At 44.4% G+C, this 18639-nt stretch overlaps 5 protein-coding genes and 2 non-coding genes across 12 annotated transcripts; 3 read left to right on the plus strand and 4 right to left on the minus strand.

Annotated features, from left to right (window-relative positions):
* The first annotated feature begins 71 nt into the window (after window positions 1–71).
* ema (C-type lectin domain containing ema) lies at window positions 72–4622 on the plus strand. 3 transcript variants are annotated; one of them, XM_086841198.1, is made up of 11 exons: window positions 72–582; window positions 646–785; window positions 845–993; window positions 1059–1201; window positions 1260–1346; window positions 1409–2205; window positions 2457–2573; window positions 2630–3091; window positions 3153–3732; window positions 3795–4028; window positions 4138–4622. In XM_086841198.1, the coding sequence occupies exons 1-10, from the start codon at window positions 377–379 to the stop codon at window positions 4003–4005; spliced, it is 2892 nt and encodes a 963-aa protein (XP_086697324.1). In that variant the 5' UTR covers window positions 72–376; the 3' UTR covers window positions 4006–4028; window positions 4138–4622. The 3 variants fall into 3 exon arrangements, with proteins under 3 accessions (XP_086697324.1, XP_020799603.2, XP_020799605.2); XM_020943944.2 differs by having other exon boundaries at window positions 3795–4001; XM_020943946.2 differs by lacking the exon at window positions 3795–4028 and having other exon boundaries at window positions 99–582.
* A 241-nt stretch (window positions 4623–4863) lies between these two features.
* mRpS33 (mitochondrial ribosomal protein S33) lies at window positions 4864–5451 on the plus strand. The gene is made up of 2 exons (XM_020944041.2): window positions 4864–5133; window positions 5194–5451. Exons 1-2 carry the CDS (start codon window positions 5014–5016, stop codon window positions 5413–5415), a joined length of 342 nt encoding a protein of 113 aa, XP_020799700.1. The 5' UTR covers window positions 4864–5013; the 3' UTR covers window positions 5416–5451.
* Window positions 5437–6909, minus strand: LOC110177350 (uncharacterized). The gene is made up of 4 exons (XM_020944042.2): window positions 6424–6909; window positions 6201–6368; window positions 5927–6143; window positions 5437–5838 (listed from the first exon to the last, which is right to left on the minus strand). The coding sequence occupies exons 1-4, from the start codon at window positions 6530–6532 to the stop codon at window positions 5457–5459; spliced, it is 876 nt and encodes a 291-aa protein (XP_020799701.2). The 5' UTR covers window positions 6533–6909; the 3' UTR covers window positions 5437–5456.
* Window positions 6869–8538, minus strand: Fntb (Farnesyl transferase beta subunit). Its single transcript, XM_020944048.2, has 4 exons — window positions 8328–8538; window positions 8009–8265; window positions 7271–7942; window positions 6869–7213 (listed from the first exon to the last, which is right to left on the minus strand). The coding sequence occupies exons 1-4, from the start codon at window positions 8424–8426 to the stop codon at window positions 6970–6972; spliced, it is 1272 nt and encodes a 423-aa protein (XP_020799707.2). The 5' UTR covers window positions 8427–8538; the 3' UTR covers window positions 6869–6969.
* A 63-nt stretch (window positions 8539–8601) lies between these two features.
* LOC110177369 (uncharacterized) lies at window positions 8602–10864 on the minus strand. Of its 4 annotated transcripts, none has more exons than XM_020944063.2 (5): window positions 10674–10864; window positions 10427–10620; window positions 9932–10351; window positions 8946–9224; window positions 8602–8890 (listed from the first exon to the last, which is right to left on the minus strand). In XM_020944063.2, exons 1-5 carry the CDS (start codon window positions 10792–10794, stop codon window positions 8699–8701), a joined length of 1206 nt encoding a protein of 401 aa, XP_020799722.2. In that variant the 5' UTR covers window positions 10795–10864; the 3' UTR covers window positions 8602–8698. The 4 variants fall into 4 exon arrangements, with proteins under 4 accessions (XP_020799722.2, XP_020799723.2, XP_020799724.2 ...); XM_020944064.2 differs by having other exon boundaries at window positions 8946–9212; window positions 10674–10863; XM_020944065.2 differs by having other exon boundaries at window positions 8602–8866; window positions 10674–10863.
* TRNAT-AGU (transfer RNA threonine (anticodon AGU)) lies at window positions 9622–9695 on the minus strand. The gene has a single exon. It is a non-coding gene; the product is annotated as a tRNA-Thr (tRNA).
* Window positions 10865–17178: 6314 nt separating the features above from the next.
* Window positions 17179–17252, plus strand: TRNAT-AGU (transfer RNA threonine (anticodon AGU)). Its single transcript has one exon. It is a non-coding gene; the product is annotated as a tRNA-Thr (tRNA).
* Window positions 17253–18639: the final 1387 nt, after the last annotated feature.

Consider the following 18639-nt stretch of genomic DNA (forward strand, 5'->3'; position numbering starts at 1 on the left):
ATTTTATTATCAAGAAATATTCATTCATTCAATTAAATATTGCTTAAAAACTAACAATTTTAAGCTTTCAGCCGCTCATCTCTGTAGCCTCCGATAACGATAACGATACATACACGAATCGAAGCAACAGCTGACTTATTACACTTGTGTTGTTCGTGAAGAAGAAGAGCTTGGTTGAAAAATCGCAATTTGCTAAATTACAAAACAAGAATCGTGGAATTTTAAGGTCCATTCTAGTGGTTTCATGTGATCCATGCCAGTTGCATGCAAAAAAACACGGAAACAGTGAGCCAGCACAATCGCCAGCAGAGTGATATGAAAACAGCCAGGTGGAGCGTGGCCAGTTGATTCCAGTCGCCCAGTCGCGTCATCCAGCATGTTCCGGAGTCGCAGCTGGTTCGGCGGTCCCTGGGGCGGGCGTCCCAAGAACCGCCTCTCTCTGGAACACCTCAAGTACCTGTATAGCATTTTGGAGAAGAACACCACCGTCTCTGAGAGCAACCGTGGCCTGCTGGTGGAGTCGTTGCGCTGCATTGCGGAGATCCTAATTTGGGGCGACCAGCACGACTCTCTGGTGTTCGAGTGAGTTCGCGTGATATCCCGTGTCGACAAACCGCCGTTAACCCTCTAACTTACTTCCAACAGCTTCTTTCTGGAGAAGAACATGCTATCTTACTTCCTGCACATCATGCGGCAGAAGAGCGGCGGCTCTAGCTTTGTGTGCGTGCAGCTGCTACAGACGCTCAACATTCTCTTTGAGAACATACGAAACGAAACGTCGCTGTGTTAGTCTCTCATCTGCTCTGACTGTTAGCTGGAATTAACCTAATTTTTATACTTGCAGATTATCTGCTGAGCAATAACCATGTCAACTCCATTATGGTGCACAAGTTTGACTTCTCCGACGAGGACGTAATGGGCTACTACATTCTCTTCCTGAAGACGCTCAGTCTGAAGCTAAACACCCACACCATTCACTTCTTCTACAATGAGGTAGGTTGGGTCTACTTTAAACGCGTCGTGGAAATTCACTTAATGCTCGATTTTTACTTTTGAAGCACACAAACGACTTTCCTTTGTACACGGAGGCCATCAAGTTCTTTAATCATCCCGAGTCCATGGTGAGGATTGCTGTGCGAACCATTTCCTTAAATGTCTACAAAGTGCAGAACTCCAGCATGCTGCGGTTCATAAGAGACAAGTATATATATCAGAAGTCCCTCGGTATAATTAATTTAATAATCAAAACGTTCTTCCAGAACTGCTGCTCCGTACTTTAGTAACCTGGTTTGGTTTATTGGCAAGCACATTCTGGAACTAGACACCTGCGTGCGCACAGATATAGAGTAAAAATCCTCAGCCCCATTAAGTTTATGTATGTATCATTGTCGTTTCTACCCTCTTGCAGCCACCAGTCGAACCAGAAGCTATCCAATCTGGTGGCGGAGCACCTGGATCACTTGCACTATTTGAGTGACATTCTGTTGCTGGACATAAAGGACCTGAACGCGGTGCTCACGGAGCACTTGCTGCATAAGCTGTTTGTGCCCCTGTACATATTTTCTTTGACGCCAGCCCCTCCGCCGCCTTCGCTGGCGGTGGTCACGCAGAATCTGGCTGCCGTGCTTAATCGGAATGTGGACATTGACATACAGGAGATGCACAATCCACGCGTTAGCTCAATCGTGGCCCTGTTCCTCCTCTCTCTGGTCTTTCTGGTCGTCTCCCATGCGCCGCTGGTGCACGCCTTAGCCTGGGTCATTCTCAACGGTGATCACAGTGTGTTCAAGGAGGGCGCGGCCGAGATTCTCAATTCGTACGTGGAGCACCGTAAGGTGGTTGTGCCGGGATTCGGTGAGCCTAACGAGAGTCTCGAGCAGGCCCTGGACACGGTCACCGGCCAGTCAAGTGGCTCTAGCTATGCTCTAAGCGAAGACAGTGGTGTGGAATCGTCATCGCCTGCCGCCACGGAACCAGAATTACAGGCGGATGACACGGAATCGGTAGAGACGAAACTGCTGCGAAACATAACTGACGAAGAGAAACAATTGCAGCTGCAGAGGTCATCTTCCTTGGCGAAGGCTGACCTCGGTGATATGGCCAAGCCGTTTTTGGACACAGTCCTGCAGGCCTTGGACTGCACTGAGAACGACTACCTGGCTCTGCTGTCGCTGTGCCTCATCTACGCAATGTCGCACAATCGGGGTGAGTAAAAATTCGTTACCTTTTATTTTATTTCACATGCTTCTCTGTCTTTGGGCTAATGCTATGTAACTTTCCCTTGCTCTGATCACCCCATTCGTGCTCCATTCTAATTGCTTTCTATGTGTGTCACGAACTTGTGATCCCGTTCAGATGGTATGTAACTCTCGTCCTCTCGTCGAACTAATCCACTATATTAGACAGCTATCAATTAAGCTTACTGAATCTAAGCGTTATTTTCTTCCATTATTTAGGTGTCAAGAACGAGTGGTTTGAGCAGGTTCTGGCCAAGTCTACACGTGGTTCATTCAGCTATAAGACAGCCTTGATAGAACATCTGTTGGATATCATCACACAGTCCAGTCAGCCATGTAAGTGCAAGTCACCGTTCTTAAGTACATATATAACTGCAATCTTTTTATTTTAGCCTGCCGCATCCGCCTGATAACCGTTGAGATTGCCCTGGAGCTGCTGGTTACCTTTACGCGCCCCAACTCGGATGAGGCACGCTGCATCACTCCCGCCCAGCAGGATTTACTCTTCAGCGCCAGAAACCAGTCCATGGCGGTGCTCCGCAACTTTTACAAGTCAGAGGATATCTTTCTGGATCTGTTTGAAGACGAGTACAATGAGATGCGGAAGGCGCAACTGAATGTGGAGTTCCTCTGCATGGACTCTGCCATCTTACTGCCTCCCACGGGTACGCCCCTCACGGGAATCAGCTTTACGCGCCGTCTGCCCTGCGGAGAAGTGGAGAAGGCTCGGAGAGCCATACGCGTCTACTTTCTCCTGCGCCGCACGTGCCAAAAGTTTTTAAACGAGAAGGAATCTTTGCTGCCGCTGACAAACGTCGTTAATCTGGTGCAGGTGGAGAATGTGCTGGATCTAAGTAAGTACCTTCGTTAGAAGCTGTGGCAGTGTTGTGACTTTAACTCTACGTGATTCCATAGACAATAGCGACCTGATTGCATGCACCGTGGTGGCAAAGGACAGCAGCAAGCAGAGGCGTTTCCTGGTCATCGACGCCTTGCAGTTGATTCTCGTTGAGCCGGATGCCAAGCTGTTGGGATGGGGCGTCGCAAAGTTTGTCGGTTTCCTGCAGGACGTGGAGGTGCAGGGCGACAAAGACGATTCGCGCTGCCTGCATATAACTGTGCACCGCGGCGGAGTCACCCACAACCGCACACCGCTACTCTCGGCGAAATTCCTGTTCGATGACCACATTCGTTGCATGGCCGCCAAACAGCGGCTGACCAAGGGCCGCAGCAAGGCGCGCCAGAAGAAGATGTATCAGATTGCACAGCTTATCGAGATACCGGGCCAGATAGACTCGCCGGTATTTGCTGTGGGCGGCACAATAGCAACGTCCACGTCCAGTGGGAACAGCAGTGGCAGCAGCTCGCGCAGTGGCCACCATCGACCCATGTTCTCGACGGCTAACCGCGTGCCCGGATTCGCTGCGGTTCTGCGGGGCAATAACAGCGCCGGGGTCAGTCGCACCCAAATGGCCCAGAATCGCTCCATCGAGGGGTAAGTGTCTGTGTGTGGAGGGTTTTTTCGAAAGAGGAGCTCATTTGTGTGTTCACATGCAGCATTCGGAATGAAAGCGCAGGTCGCTCCCGCCGGCGCAGTCCCAGCAATACATCGGGCTCCAATTTGAGGGCAGATTACTCGGATCGTGAGCGATCGCCCAGTGTTAGTGTCGGCAGTCACAGTTCCTCTCAGTCGCGGGAGAACTCCCAGCCCAGAAGTGCCGGCACAAGATCGAGGGAGAGCAGTCCTAGGATGCCAAGGCCGCGGTAACAAGATCAAGTTTTTAGTCATTTGTATGTCCCATCAGAGGGTGTCTTTTTTAGTTTTGACCCATAGATTTCCCCATATTCTTTATTTATTAACAAAGATACAAGTTTCTAATTATTATTTTCTACATTTTAGGTCGGAGGAGATACCCCTGGAGGATTTCCAGCACTCACGTACCAACAGCCCGCACTCACGTGGCAACCCGTCTCCCTCCTCTCGATCGCACACACCCACCCGGGTGCTCCACTATGACCAGATATCTATATCCGGGCATAGCGGATCGCCCCGCGAACCAACATTGATAGCGGGCACAAATGCCCTGCTGAGCCAATTGAACGGAGTGACTATGGCCCGGGAAGTGCTGCCGGTGCAGAGTTCGGAGGAGACATCGTTCATTGGCAGTGATGGCGGCGATTCCACTGGAGGTGGGTCGGATAGTAGGCGACGGGGGGCTATAGAAACGGTCTAAGTTAGTTTAGAAATTTTAGTATTACAAGTTAAGGAGACGTTTATGCTTAGATTGTTGCTAACGTTTTGTTATTCCAATTAACTAATACGGTGGTACATACTCTATTTACTTTATCATTTTAAATAAAATTCATTTGACGATTTTAAATAAAGGCTTTAAACTTATGTACACCATTATTAATACAAATAAATTTATCATTGTGTTATGAAATGTATATATGTTCAAGAACTCAATCGGGGGTTTAATTTCGTTTTGCTTTATTCTATTTTCCCCCGTTTTCATAAAAAAATCTTCATATCCGCAAATGATGCTTCTTTTGTTAAGCTATAAATAACGAAAATTAAATTGTTTTTAATTTGAATGTAGCGGCTTTCGGTTGAGTTGGCAGGCCTAGTCGCTGCCTCAAGTTGGCAGTTGGCATCCCTGGTTACCAGCTGTGCAGTGTTTTTGTTTCGTGACATAACCGCAATTCGGTAAAAACCATAAATTTAGCCCTTGTTTAATAAAAATACACGTATAAGGGCAGTAATTATTGTCCAAATATGTCCCACAAGTATACGGAGCTGATCAAGCTCGGCACGCAGTATGCCCGACGCATGAATTACCTCTCAAACCGCATTTTCGGCGAAGTTGCACGCACCACCAACGAGAAATCCATGAAGGTTTGTCCTCAGCTCTGTCGCTTTAAAACCCTATATTACCACCGGATTTCCCTCTTGCAGGTTGTCCGCATGTTCTCCGAGGAGCCCATACACAAGCGCGACTATGTGGTCAATTGGTATCCCCGTCACGTGGAGACGCATCTGCTGATGAAGAACCTTCGCGACTATGGCCTTTTCCGGGACGAGCACTTGGACTTTCAGGACGAGATGAAAAGGTTGCGCAAACTACGTGGCAAGGCGCCGCCCAAGAAGGGCGAGGGCAAGCGGGCCTCCAAGAAATAGTAGTAGGATAAATATAAAGTAGTCTTTTTATTGAAATAGCTCTAGTCTGTTTGGCTGCGGGTCAGCAACTTGGCTCTGCCGGCGAACACCACCTCGTCGTTCTGCCGGCACTCGTACTCCACGGTGGCTATTTTACGCGCCTCCAGAAGACGAACTGTCACCACCGTGTCCGTCTCAATGCGGCAAGGCTTCAGGAAGCGGAAGTTCTGTTCCAAAACCACGGTGCCGGGTCCCGGCAGCTTTGTGCCGATAATGCCAGCTACCACGGCATTGAGTAGTGCTCCGTGCACACGCCGTTCCTCAATGGGTGTGTCCAGGCTGTGGATGTAGTTGTGGTCGCCCGTGAACTGGGCAAACTGCTCCAGGTCGCTTTGCGAGAAACGCTTAACTACTTGCACCTGCTTCGGTGGTGCTGCTGCTTGCCTGCTCAACCTCCGGCAAAACTGACGGAGCATTCTGCAAGTCAATTATTTCAGTGCGGCGGGCGAAGTCCTCCAAAAACAATTGGCACAGCTTGACAATGCGCTTGTCGTGGGCCTTTAGTCGCCACTCTTGCACCGTTCTCAGCAACGAAGGGGTCAACAACAACTCTCTGTCCACCTGATTGGCCTCCAGAAGCTGGTAGAAGAGCGCCAGGCTGTGGAGCACTATTTCCGGATGGTCCGTACGCACAAACAGAACGATTATTTGGTTCAAGTGCTCTCTAATGAATTTAGCTGCACTTTTGTCTGCAAATAGATTCCATTTAGAGTAAAAAGACGACTTTATACAGATGGATCCCGTACCCAAGCAGATGTTACACAATGCCGCAATGCCGTGTAGCTTTAAGTGCTGGTCCTGCGAATTCAGCGTTGCCACGAAAACGTCCAAGGCATCAGCTTCTATTAGATGAGGCCAGTTAATCGGGTCGTAGGCAAAATTGGCCAAATTCGCAGTCACCTGCTCCTGGGCCTCTGGAAATGGACAATAGTGAAATGATAGCCGTAATAACAACAAAACCCCTCTTACCGACGTTGGTCGTCGTGTAATACTCCTCGACCAGGTGCCCGATATACTCCCGCCGGTCTATGCCCTGCGCTGGTGTTCGCCGCTTCAGGTGTCGATGGCTGGAGAACATATCAATGGAGAAACCAAGACATTTCGCCTTTTATACTCTTAAAATAAGGGTTTTATTTCAATTGTGCGCGTATAAGTTCTCCAAAAAATTGGTCTTCTATCGATGTTATTTTGTTAACATCGATATTTCGCTCTCGATATTTCGACTTTGGAATTTTGAAATATTTGCATTTTTTAATATAACTTCAAAAAAAATTTAAATTTAAAATAACGAAAGTCATGTTAATGAGGATTCCATTCAATTTGGAAAGTTTTATTATTTTTACCACCTTCTTACCAAGTTTTTGTAAGATTATTATTTTTATTATTACTTCTCCAACATAAAAATTCAATTCACTTTATAGTTCAAAGATAATTTTATTAAAGCAAATGTTGTTCGTAAAATGAGTAGTGTAAATCATCTGTCCCAGTGCAAAGATACCCATCTCGAATGTCGTCCTAGCTTTCCTGCTTGTCCTCCGCTTTCAAGTCTGCGTCGTTGACGTCGAACTCGGTGTCGTTTGCATTGCTGAAGTGGCTTCTAGCAGCTGCAACGGACTTTGGTGGGATGTTAAACAGCGGGTGGGTGGGCAGCAGCTCGTTGATGGTGTCGCCCATGACCTGCGGGCAGCTAGCGGACTCCGAGTGCTGGGCAATGGAGACACCGCTTAGAGTATAGCATGTGTGGTAGAGATCTTGGGGTCTGAAAATAGGGTTTGTTTGGCAACTGGAGTCGAAGGTAAATGCAGACAACACTCACTTCCCCGGCTTGTCGATGAGCCCTCCGTTTTGCTTTTGACAGCAGATCAAGATGTACTCCTGCAAGGCTCCCACATCGAACAGCGTATGCTCCATCTCTTTGTCGTCGCCCGAGAGGGTGGCTTGTGTGATGGGTATGGTGGCGCCCACCCAAAAGGAGTAGCAACCATCGACCAGTTTGTTGGTCCGTCCCTGGAAGCCGCCCTCGTAGCTCATTTGACGACGCAAAGTCCACTGAAGCAGAGCCTGTTTGTCACACTTGTCGGCCTCGTTGAGCAACGCCAGACCGGCTATGCCGCAGAATGTATAGCCCCCATGGGCCTCCAGATCTGGGGCACCGCCGAAACCGCCCTCGTACGTTTGGCACCTAGCTATCCAGTCGCCGGTGCCGGCGAATAGCTCTCGGATCACAGGCTCGGGCAGGTTCAGCAGCTTGGCACAGGATATGGCGCAATAGGCGCCACGAACGTCCGTCTCGCCGTCCACGTGCAACCGATAGGACCCGTCCGATTCGCGTACACTGAACAGAAACTGGACCAGAGTGGGTCGATCAATGGCGCGGTATGCTTCCGGTGTGCCAATGATGCACAGGCTGTTCACAGCCGCGTAAGTGGGCGCCAAGTGCGCATACTGGCCAGGTCCGCCGCCAAAGCCTCCAGTGGGCGCACGGCACCTGTGCGGAAAAGCAGAAAAGAGAGGTTAGTAGGATTGGAGGGAAGTATATCTGTATGAAACCCACTTGCTGAGAAACTGCACCACGTTTTCGAGCGTCTGGTCGTCGAAGGTGAAGCTGAGCAGCTGCGCTGCCTGCAGGATCCAATAAACGCACCAAGGCCGGCTGCTATCCAGACATTCGTAGTTGGACGGCAGCCGGCGCAGCATTGCGTCCAAGTAGTACTGGTGTTCTAGGCGATGGATCTGGCTGAGGCGTGGTTGAGTAAAGAGGAGCTCGTCGAACCGGTCGAAACACTTCTCCACCGAGGTCTCTGTTTTTTGCTGCAAGGCCAATGGTTCTTATCTATGTGATTCAGTCGCTCCGCCCGACCGGGATTACTCACCTGTTCGCGAGATGTGGTCGTGGGCACCTTCTCGTCGTTAAATTTTAAGCCCTTAAGGTGCTGAAAGTTACGGAAGAGCAGTTCCTCCCCGGGATCCATGCTGGCGCGGCGAAGAGCTTTCTAAATTAAATGAAATAAACAAAAAGGTAATTCCGTCCGATTTGACTAGTGGCCAGTGTGACCGGCTGCTATACTATAAAATATGACCAAAGAGCGTTGTAAGGTATCATTTTCCAATAGATTCGTGAAATTTGTGGCAACGCTATTTTAAAAATTTGGTGCAAAAGTCATTTTAATTTACTTTAAAATCAAAAGGTATAATAATAAGCAACAATAATAAACTAAATTTAAGCTAAATGTAAAGTGTCCAATTATCGGTGAGATATCAGGCTCTCGGTGGTATAAATCTCTGTCTGGCTGCTTTCTGAGATGGCTGCCAAGGATTCCTCTTTATCCTTGGACTTCCACAAGCCGCATAACTCGATAAAACCGTAGACTGATAAGCACACCACAAAATAGGCCGTCAGGGTCACGACAATCTGAAACATAATTAGCGATAAGATCTGCAAGATCAAGCATCAATTCACCATTTTCTATCCCTAACATTTCAAAACTCACAATGGCGAGCCCCTTGACGAACAGCAACAGCAATCCGCTGCTATCGAGTTGGCTTGGCCAGTCTATCAGGGGCTGCGATGAGGAGGGGACACTTTCGGGACTCAAAGTAGTCCCCCCATCTTCAATTTCACTGTATCCGCCCTGGGTCTCGGTCCTCAAGGGTAGATACCAATCGTAGTAGAGCTGCGACAACATAGATACTTCCAGAGAAGACTTCTTCCGGACCTGCTTCTCCATTGCCTTTTCTTTTTTCTCATCCAATAAGTGCTGTAAGCAAAACTGGAGATCAGCCAAAGTAACTATTTGGAATTTGTCGCAACTCTCCAAGCTTGTGAGGTGGGTTAAGTGGGGTGATATGGCGGCTAATTGATTGCTCTTTTCCCTGCGTTGGCTAGGCCTTGTTTTAGGATGCAGTTTCTCCCCCTGTTGCAAACAGAACGGAAAGATACTGTTATTATTAGCAGGCTTAAGTTAACCCACAATCAAGTTAAAGAGTATTTAGTTAGTGGTAAGAAAAAGCCTAGCCACCAGAGCAATCAACCAGCTTTTATTAGAAACAACATACAAAAATTAGCAGGAATTTAAGTTGTAAAAATTTTGAAAAAAAAAAAATTCTCAAAGTAATGTATAATGAACTAAAAAAGTATGGTAAGGAATAACTCAAATCGTATTCCATAGGCCCCGGCGAGATTCGAACTCACGATCTCCTGTTTACTAGACAGGCGCTTTAACCAACTAAGCCACGGCGCCATGTTTTCACTTTGCGGCATTTGCCCTACTAAAGTGCCCTGCTTGCACAAACGAAACAAGCAGTGGTTGCTATAGTCATGCGATATGGGCCCTAGGTGGCGCTGCAACCATGTCAAATTGAAATCGATGTAAAATTGTAACCCCTGCCTAAGGACGTGTCAGGCCTCTGTAACGCTATATATTTCTGATCTGGATTGTGTTTTTATAGGTCTACCATGATTTAAAATATCACTCACCGTTGCAGGTCCTTGCAGTTCCAAATAATTTGAATCATATTTGCCCTGCTTGATCTCCTCGAGCTCTTTGTCCGTCACAAAGTTATTGCGATCGATGGCCTCGTTGCTGTATATGTCGTAGAACTCGCCAGGCCGCGAGCTGGATTGCACCTGCTCACACTGCTCCGTGGCTTGATTGTAGAAGCTTCGCTGGCCAAAGTATCGCTCCTCGCAGTTGAGCGGCGTGCAGTTGCGGAAGTAGTCCTTATCCCAGTTCCGGCAGTCCACAAAGTCCTTTCGCTTGCGCAGCGAATGACCATTTGGATCTAGGACCTCGAAACGTGTATCGAAGTGGAGCAGCTGTTTTGTCGAAGCTATAGAATCCTGGACACTCGTGACAGTGAGCTGGATGGGGCAACTGCCCACACGGTTGTACAAGGACTAAGGGAAAGTATAATTAGGGTGCATTTAGTACGTCATATTTGGTAAGATTAGTAAAATAGTAGGAAGCCTTACCAAAGTGGGCCACACCAAGGACACGCTTTCGGTCTTGCCAGGCTCAATGGCCCCAAAGTTGCCCCCAAAAATGCGACCCATCGATTGGACCAGCTCTCCCCTCGTGGTATTCAGAGTACACTCTCCGTCCGAGCTGACCATAAAGTCCAACATTTCTCGCCTCTCATTCTTCATGGTATTGGTGACGGTCAAATCTGTGCTTAGTTAGTTAGTGGAGGAAGTCAAGAGGAATCACAACTTGGCTTACCAAAAATCAGGCCAATGTCCTTTTCCCGAGGCACTCGCACGACCACATTGGTGACACACAGGCTTCCGTTGGATATACCACTGTTTAGAAGGAAAACTAAGACTATTAAATATTTTAGCATTTTCTCTGAAGAATTCTATTTGTATTTTTGACAAAATAAGCGAGGTAACTGATATAGAGATATTTTCAAACAATTGAAATAACAAATACCTTTCAGGAACTTAAACATCGTTTCCTTTCTGAATTTTTACATACCTAATATCCTTTCTTGGCTTGTTGGATTATGCCACTTAAATACAGATCGATAACAAACGTTCCAAGAAGACTTCTTTCCCTTCTTAAAAATACTTGAAAAGTTCCTTGCAACCCTTGGACTTCATGTCGTTGAGGATTCCGATCCCTAAAGGATTGTTGTTTAATTAAGTGTAATTTTAGTGCCTGGCAACCCCTAGGATGATGCCTGGTCACAAAGTGCACTTAGTTGATGTATAGTTAGTATCCATGGCCAAGTTTTCTGCATCCATTGCAATTTATGTTTTAATCATCAAACGCGACCCAATTAATCAACGTGGCCGGCCTTAATTTATGCGGCGGAACAGTGTTTTTGAAGTAACCCGACGCGACAGCGCACGACAGGTGACATTTTGCACAGGGTAAAGATGGAAATGGGGCGACTGGGGAATGGGGAATGGGGAAAGTCGAGTGCAATGCATATTCATACCAGTTGAGTCTTAATTTATGCCCAAACTCAAAACTAATTTGACAGGAAATAATTAATTTGGCATCGAGAGAGCCCAAAAATAAAAGTGCTGCTGCTGGCTGATGCCAGGCAGTGCCAATTAAAATTATTTCGCTTTCATTACCCAATGCAGCAGTAGCAGCAGCCGTAATAAAAGTCTTAAGCGAAACCCAAAAAAAAATATAAGGAGAAACGGCAGCTCCACCACCACAGCACAACAACACGTCCAATCCCAGACCAGACCGGAGACAAAGACAACGAAATAAAAGGCAAAAACTAAGACAAAAAAAGTTTAAATAATGAAATCACTTCGCACCATCTCGAAATTGCTCATTAACATTTTGTGTTTGCGATATCAACTTGTGAAAATCACAGGGCCCAGCAGTGCAGCAGACTCTGCTCCGGACTCGGGTCTCCAGGCCAGGCCCAGATGCAGACCCAGACTCCGAGGCAGCACCAGCTACTTGGCTTTTATTTATTATGCCATGTTGTTGCTGTCGCCCGATGTTGCCGTTGTGCTGTAGCTGTAGCTGTTGCTGACTCTTATTAGTTGGGTCAGTCCGTCTTACTTATTTTCTTTACTTTTTTTATATTTTTTTTTTTGGTTTTCTTTTTTTGAGTTGAGTTGGAGGAGGTGTGAAATCTGTAGCTGGATGTCCTCGCTGCCTGGCCGGTTCCATCGTCGGGTCGTGATTTGTCTGCAGAAGGCACAAACAACTCCTCGGACCTTAGCAATTTTTCTAAAGGTCGTTTGCTTTACCTTTACATTTGCCTTTACTCAATGAAATTGGCTCAGCCTCTAACAAGAATACACAGAGAGAATTTTAGGGGATTTTATTAATCATATTTAGTAACTAAATGTTGGGAGAATAATCAATATCGTATAAGAGTTTTTGTGTCATTAAGCAGTATGATTTTTTATACACTTCCTTGGTACATATATAGTCAGAAGTTCGTAACGCATGAAGGACTCAGCATCAAAAAATCAAAAAATATTTTTAAAAAATTTTTAAAAAATTTTGTAAGGGGTTACATACATTGTTAAAATTGTCAAAAATTTATACAAATTTTAATGTTTTGTAAATGTTGAATTGAGTATACAGATTTATTAATCTAATAAATACTAACATACGAAAGCTTTCCGAATTAAAATTAATGTCTTTTACGCTTAGTTATGAGATTTTTAAATTTTGATTTGCCGATGAAATTGTCATATAAAAATTTAGATAAGTATCAATTCGATTATTCCATTAAAACTTACTGGTTCTTTGTTTAATTTTTAATTACTTGTTCAAGAGGAATGTTGCTCTTAAAATAGATCATAAAAATATAATATTTATGGGGAAATAAATAAAAGAATAATTCATGTTCAATAGTTATTTTGTTTTGAACTCCTTGTACCACATGACGTATACTTAATGTTCAACCGTATGATAGCCCCAGTTTTCTTCTTGTGCATCCCACATCCTGGCCACGGGAGCACCAGTCAAAGTCAGAGATAAGACCACTGCCTGGACTGGCTGACTGGCTGGTTTGGGTGTATTTCAGTAGCCATTCGATTTATGTTAAATAAGCTGAAGGCAAGCTCTGTTTGTTGTAAAATACCAATTGCCAGGAGCTGGCGGAGGAGCTCGGAGCTCTGGGGTCGAGATTCCGCAGTGATTCACGTTTCTGCCCTCCGACTCTCGACTCCTTTACGTATGAGTGGTGTTTTGCCACTGTTGTCGCCGGCCTGCATCAGATTTCTTAATTTAATTGGCTTTATGCAAGGAATTCTCGCTCCTCGAACTTTATAGACAAGCTGTCTGCGGGTCCTGCTTCGCTTCCTCCGCCATCCTACTCCAAACTCCTTGGCTCCCGTGTAGGAATCGTGGGAACTGCCTATCGGGGGCGCGTGTGCTGGACTCGCTGCGAATGATGGAAAAACAACAGCTTAACCCAATTTTCCTCTTTTATTTTTTTTGGCCATCAGCGCAGGGAAATCAATAAAGAGAAAAACAAAGGAAAAATGCTGCACGTAATTGCGAGTTATGAGCGGAAAACGTCTGGCCAAGAATCAAATGAAAATCGCTGAGGTTTTCCATCATCGCGTGTCGGGTTGGCAGCGTTTTAGGAACAATTGCGCCGCATTTAAGCATAAATGCAAGCGAAAAGTCGCCTCGATGGCACAGTGTGTGTGTGTGATGGCATTAGTGTGGGTGTGTATCTGTGTGTGTTGCACTTAATCATCGGCGTGAAATGAAGAAAAAGAAAGAAATGGCCAAAGACGAGGCCAACTGTGTTGGGACTACCCCACTTCTCTCTTGTTTCTAGGGAGTACATATATAATTAAGCCATAAATTCTGTTTTTATGATTTTCCACAAAGTTATGAATTTATGGCAGGCACACACACACACACTAGAGAGACTGCAAAAACGGAAGTGAATTTAAATGCGCGCGCATGCGAAATGGAAGCACTTGCCTAAGCCAACTACGAATCCCCTCCAGACTTTGAGCCAATCGTAGTCGGTCCCGGCCATGTTTTTTGGGCCATAAATGTGTCCGAGCACTTTGCCCGTACCTCGTAAATTTAACGCTTTTAAGTTTTATTTCTCTCCAGGCTTCTCCGACTCTCCATTTCGCTGATGGATGTGCCACAGCACTGGACAGGGAGGGGTGTATGTGTGGCCAATAAAATTTAAATATTTATTGTAGTCCATATTTTGTTGCCATGCAAATTTTTCTGGGGCCAACCAAAAAAATAGAGCAGCAGCAGCAGCAGTAGCCACAGCGGGGTGTGTTTTTCATTTCGGCTGCAAAATGTACACCGAATTTGCGGCATTAATTGCATAAAATTGTGCCCTGTCGCTGGATATTATATGCTGTCGAAGGGGGACTGGACTCCTTACTGGGTCAATTAGCATAATCGCTCTTGAAATTGCAACCCGAACTCGAACCCAAAGTCACCTCGGGGCTTTGCCACTGACGCGTATCTTGACTTGACTTGACTTGACGTGGCTAATCGCATCGATCGAGGGCTTGCAAGGGGTTGTCAAGATCGCTACGTACTACGTAGTACGTACCAAAAATTAAAACCATAATAATTACGGCAATTACGCAAAATGCTCATGACTGGCCGCGTCATGGCTGCTTCCTAATGCGAAAATAACGTCATTAATTTTTTGAGCCACCACAACCTGTATTTACTTTTTGTTGGCAACATGATCTAGGCCGCGTAACCGAGCTGAGGGGTCATCTCTTGTGGAGTTGTTAATAACATTTTTGCAATTCATTGCAATTATTTTAGGCCTAGGAATACCCTTTCCCCAGGTTTAATTTAAGGTGAATGGTTAATACGCTCAAAAATATGCTTCAGGTTTAAACCAATTCCTCCTTATATATATATAAATCGTAATCCCTGAAGTTATTATTAGTGTCAAACATTTATAGCCTTAGTCTCTATTAGTCACAAAATAAGCTTCAAATTATCAAGATCTTTCGGTCAGTGAAAGTAATATATTATTTAAAGAGTAAAAAAATAGGTTTATTTGTTGTATTTTTTATTCTAGAAGAATATATCCAGTAAAAACATTATAAACTAGTATTAGTTTAATGAAAAACTAGGCTATAATTTCAATTTCTTTTCTTAGTAAACAATGTTCATAAAATTCATGTATATTCTGTTCGTCCCATATCTAAAGTTAATTTGCTTGAAAACACGTATAACTCTAATTTCAAAGCGTATAGGCAAGTCCCCCTCAAAAACCCAAACGAGTATCCTTTTAAAAGTATCCCTTTCCCGCAGGACTCGGGAGTGAAGTATTCAAAATGACTTGTCACTAGCGCGGCGTGCGCTAAATGGGCAGGTGCAATTGCAAAAAAAGGCGACCTGGAGACGCGACTCATTCGCGATGTTCTTGTTTTAATAAAATTGCAATATTAATGCGGAAAATCTTTGGGCAGGAGCAGGTACAAGAATGGGGAATGGGTTACCTGGTACCCTGGCCAAGGTGTGCAGCAGGCCATCAATTGGTGCAACTCGGCGTGTTCCCGGGCTCAGTTTTTTTGTTAATTTTTTTTTTGTGGCTCGGCAGCCGCTCCACATGCTTGACATTGATGCAATTTCATTCGCCGGCAGCTGACTATAATCCAGTATCCCCGTAACTGCCACCGCGGCACCCCTCATAGCCGCACTTAGTCGCAGCAATTAAACGAGATTAAATCGACGGTGCAGAGCAGCTCCAAAGTGGAATACCAAATACCATTGCGATGACCATGCCCCATGCTCATGCCCATGTCCATGTCCATATTCATGCCCGGCTCGGCTCGGTTCGGCTCGCAATTATATTTGAAAATGCAATAAAATATGGCAAGAGCTAGAGCTAGAGCAACGGGCGAGAAAGCGCAGCTCGATTTGCATAAATATTTTTTTGTTGCACAAAGAACTGGGGAACAATTTCATTGTTGCCACTCAAAGAGGACAAGCGAAGTGGCAACGGGGAGCTTGGGGCATAAATTATAATAAGGCGGAAGGGTGCTTATCTCGAAGGCGAAATTAGCTGATAATATGCAAAACACGCCGCCAAATTGCAGCCTAAGCCAAATTTCAAATTGTTACCCAGCGCAAATAAACACGAGCAGGCAGGCAGTGGAACCCATTCGAAAAGCCATTCGAAAACCCCGTCAAAATCACTCACAAAAGCTCTTATTCTGTATCTTAAGATAAAGTTATCAAGTAATAGTATGCTGTTATTCTGTAAATTAAAAAAAGCCAATGGTTTTAAGGCAATTACCACTGTACTTGCCCCAAATATCCTTGACTGGCTGAATAATTACACATCGCAGGCAAACGAATTTTTGATTTGCCTGACTTTTATGACATTTTTATACACCTCACCAAGTTCTTAATAATGTAAATTCAGAAAATTCTAACGTGAATTCATATATGTATGAATGTACATAAATCCTGCCTGATTCATGGTGGATCACCATTAGTGGAGTTTTATGTCTCACACCTTGAGTGATGTTGGGAACTCACGTACCTTTGAATTGGGTTAATTTGGAAAGTATTACTTGAAACATTTTGAGGGGATATTTATCAAATTATCAATGCATAGTTTATAATAGAAATTTCAAATATATTCTGGGGTCTTAGTTAGCTATGGTTTTATTAGAAAATAAATTAATAAAATAATTCTCTTTATAAGCATTATAAGCAAAATATATTATATTTTTTGTGGAGCTATCTGTAGCTGTAAAGTATGCAACACTTTTTTATAGTTTGCGTTTGTTGTATTAAATATTAGTTCTTTTAAATTAATTTTATTTATTATCGTCGGAATCGTTCAGAGCCATATGAACATAACTGGACGTTTAGGATATGGGTATTAAATGAATTAAATAATATTGGTCTATACATATTTTTTAACCCCAGAAATTCCCAGCACGAAAAATGTATATAAATATACCTATAAGTACTATAAATAAATATAAATCCAGCTATAAATAGATTACAAAAGCGTCCAAATAGATTGCCTGGCAACATTTATAGTTTTATCAACAATCCCTAGTTCCTCCAAGTTCCCTATTAACTTGATCAAAAGGTTGTATTTTTTTGGCTTCAAGGTAAACGTTAATTATCAATTTCCACTGATTTCTCCCTTATCATTATCTTCCAGGTGCCTTCAAGTGGGGTTTTCCATTAGCAAAATTAAATTACTTGAAATAGGAATTGTACTAGAGTTTCGATACCTAAAGAAGTACCAAAAATCAAGTTAAGATATGAGGGCGCCGTGGCTTAGTTGGTTAAAGCGCCTGTCTAGTAAACAGGAGATCGTGAGTTCGAATCTCGCCGGGGCCTATCGCAATTCTCTGTGGATTGGCGGTTGGTAATTTTTTTCAGTTATAGTAATAGCATTTAGCATTTGTATTTTTTATAGCCAAACCATTGTAAGCATTTAAATGGCCACAAATTGTCTCATTTAAACATTGAAACGCTTCTGATTTCACAATTGCAACGTCAATGGCAATTTGCAGCGTTGTCAGTTTGTGGAATTGAGATTCTAATGAGTTGATTGAAGGCTGCTGCAAGTAGGAGCTCTCCCAGGCTATTTGATTAGTGGACCCCATTCGACCAGAATCCGCTCCAAAACGGCAGCGGCGGCAAATGTCCATCAAATGTCACGATCTGCTGCCTGTGCAGATCAATCGGGCGATCGATCGATCGCTCTGGGTGGATAATTGCCCGGATCACGCAACTGCAATGGAGTACAGCCGAGTTGGTCGAAGCGGATCGGAGTGGTGCGATTCCTGGTGTCTAGAGTCTAGCCTAGAACCGATGCATCTCCGGGGTGACCTTGCAACCGCATTTCCCACCCCGCCCAAAAGAATTGGCCACTCGGCCAGCTGTTCTGCCATCCTGCTCCTGTCCATCTTCCTGTCTTTATCCTTGCACTGGGAAAATTAGTTTCATAAATATCTCGTCGATTTAAGTGATCAAATACTAAATGTATGGAATATTTGAATAATTCCCAAAGGAATAAATTTAATATTAATATTATGTTGCATATAATTTGATTTTAACTTATAAACAATCCGATTTATTTTTTGCTTATAATTCCTAAGTGCTTATAAATGAGGTATAGTCCACCTTACTTAAGAGGTTCTTTCTGCTTAATTTACCCCTTTACTTTACTCTTTTTATATTTAAATATAAGAGAAAAAAATCTAATAATAGTTCTTAAAGATTTAATACAAATTTGACTTATAAATGCTTTTAAAATATATAATTTTAATTCAAGCAAAAATGATTGCTTTCTATTTTTTTATGCTTATTTTAATACTATTTAGACAATACAATTTTCAATATTCTGTACACATAAATCATATTTCTTTGTTCATCTTTATTTTCTTCTTATTGTTCTTTGCCTGTACTCATAATTTTTTCCCAGTGCAGTTCCTGTCAGTGTCACAGGGCGTTGCCTCATCATCCGTTTGCTTATCCGGGATTAACTTTCCACGTTGCAGGCACATGACGATTGAAAGGGATCGGATCGGCTCAGGATCGTTCAGGTGGCAGAGGGACAAGGAGAAGGAGCAGGAGTAGGAGCAGGAGCAGGAGGAGCACCCTCGAGGGGCTGAGAACATGTGCATCGAGGAACATTGACAGGTTTTGGGCCGCAGAAATTATGTTGCCAGCGCAGACTGACTGAGCCAAGTCTCCTGCCGATGTCGGCAATTATTTATTA

Source organism: Drosophila serrata, unplaced genomic scaffold (assembly GCF_035046125.1).
Source record: "Drosophila serrata isolate PLE 108 unplaced genomic scaffold, ASM3504612v1 contig_110, whole genome shotgun sequence".
In the NCBI taxonomy this organism is placed as follows: Eukaryota; Metazoa; Arthropoda; class Insecta; order Diptera; family Drosophilidae; genus Drosophila; species Drosophila serrata.

Coding starts and splice junctions, on each gene's coding strand:
- Fntb (XM_020944048.2), bottom strand. CDS start 8,426: ATGGATCCCGGGGAGGAACTGCTCTTCCGTAACTTTCAGCACCTTAAG. Junction 8,266..8,327: donor CGACCACATCTCGCGAACAG/GTGAGTAATCCC, acceptor TTGGCCTTGCAG/CAAAAAACAGAGACCTCGGT. Junction 7,943..8,008: donor GTGGTGCAGTTTCTCAGCAA/GTGGGTTTCATA, acceptor TTTTCCGCACAG/GTGCCGTGCGCCCACTGGAG.
- ema (XM_020943944.2), top strand. CDS start 377: ATGTTCCGGAGTCGCAGCTGGTTCGGCGGTCCCTGGGGCGGGCGTCCC. Junction 1,347..1,408: donor TGCGTGCGCACAGATATAGA/GTAAAAATCCTC, acceptor ACCCTCTTGCAG/CCACCAGTCGAACCAGAAGC. Junction 2,574..2,629: donor CACACAGTCCAGTCAGCCAT/GTAAGTGCAAGT, acceptor TTTTTATTTTAG/CCTGCCGCATCCGCCTGATA.
- LOC110177350 (XM_020944042.2), bottom strand. CDS start 6,532: ATGTTCTCCAGCCATCGACACCTGAAGCGGCGAACACCAGCGCAGGGC. Junction 6,369..6,423: donor TTACACGACGACCAACGTCG/GTAAGAGGGGTT, acceptor GTCCATTTCCAG/AGGCCCAGGAGCAGGTGACT. Junction 5,839..5,926: donor GACAAGCGCATTGTCAAGCT/GTGCCAATTGTT, acceptor GAGGTTGAGCAG/GCAAGCAGCAGCACCACCGA.
- LOC110177369 (XM_020944063.2), bottom strand. CDS start 10,794: ATGCTAAAATATTTAATAGTCTTAGTTTTCCTTCTAAACAGTGGTATA. Junction 10,352..10,426: donor CCTTGGTGTGGCCCACTTTG/GTAAGGCTTCCT, acceptor ACTTTCCCTTAG/TCCTTGTACAACCGTGTGGG. Junction 9,225..9,931: donor AACTGCAAGGACCTGCAACG/GTGAGTGATATT, acceptor GCTGATCTCCAG/TTTTGCTTACAGCACTTATT.
- mRpS33 (XM_020944041.2), top strand. CDS start 5,014: ATGTCCCACAAGTATACGGAGCTGATCAAGCTCGGCACGCAGTATGCC. Junction 5,134..5,193: donor CCAACGAGAAATCCATGAAG/GTTTGTCCTCAG, acceptor TCCCTCTTGCAG/GTTGTCCGCATGTTCTCCGA.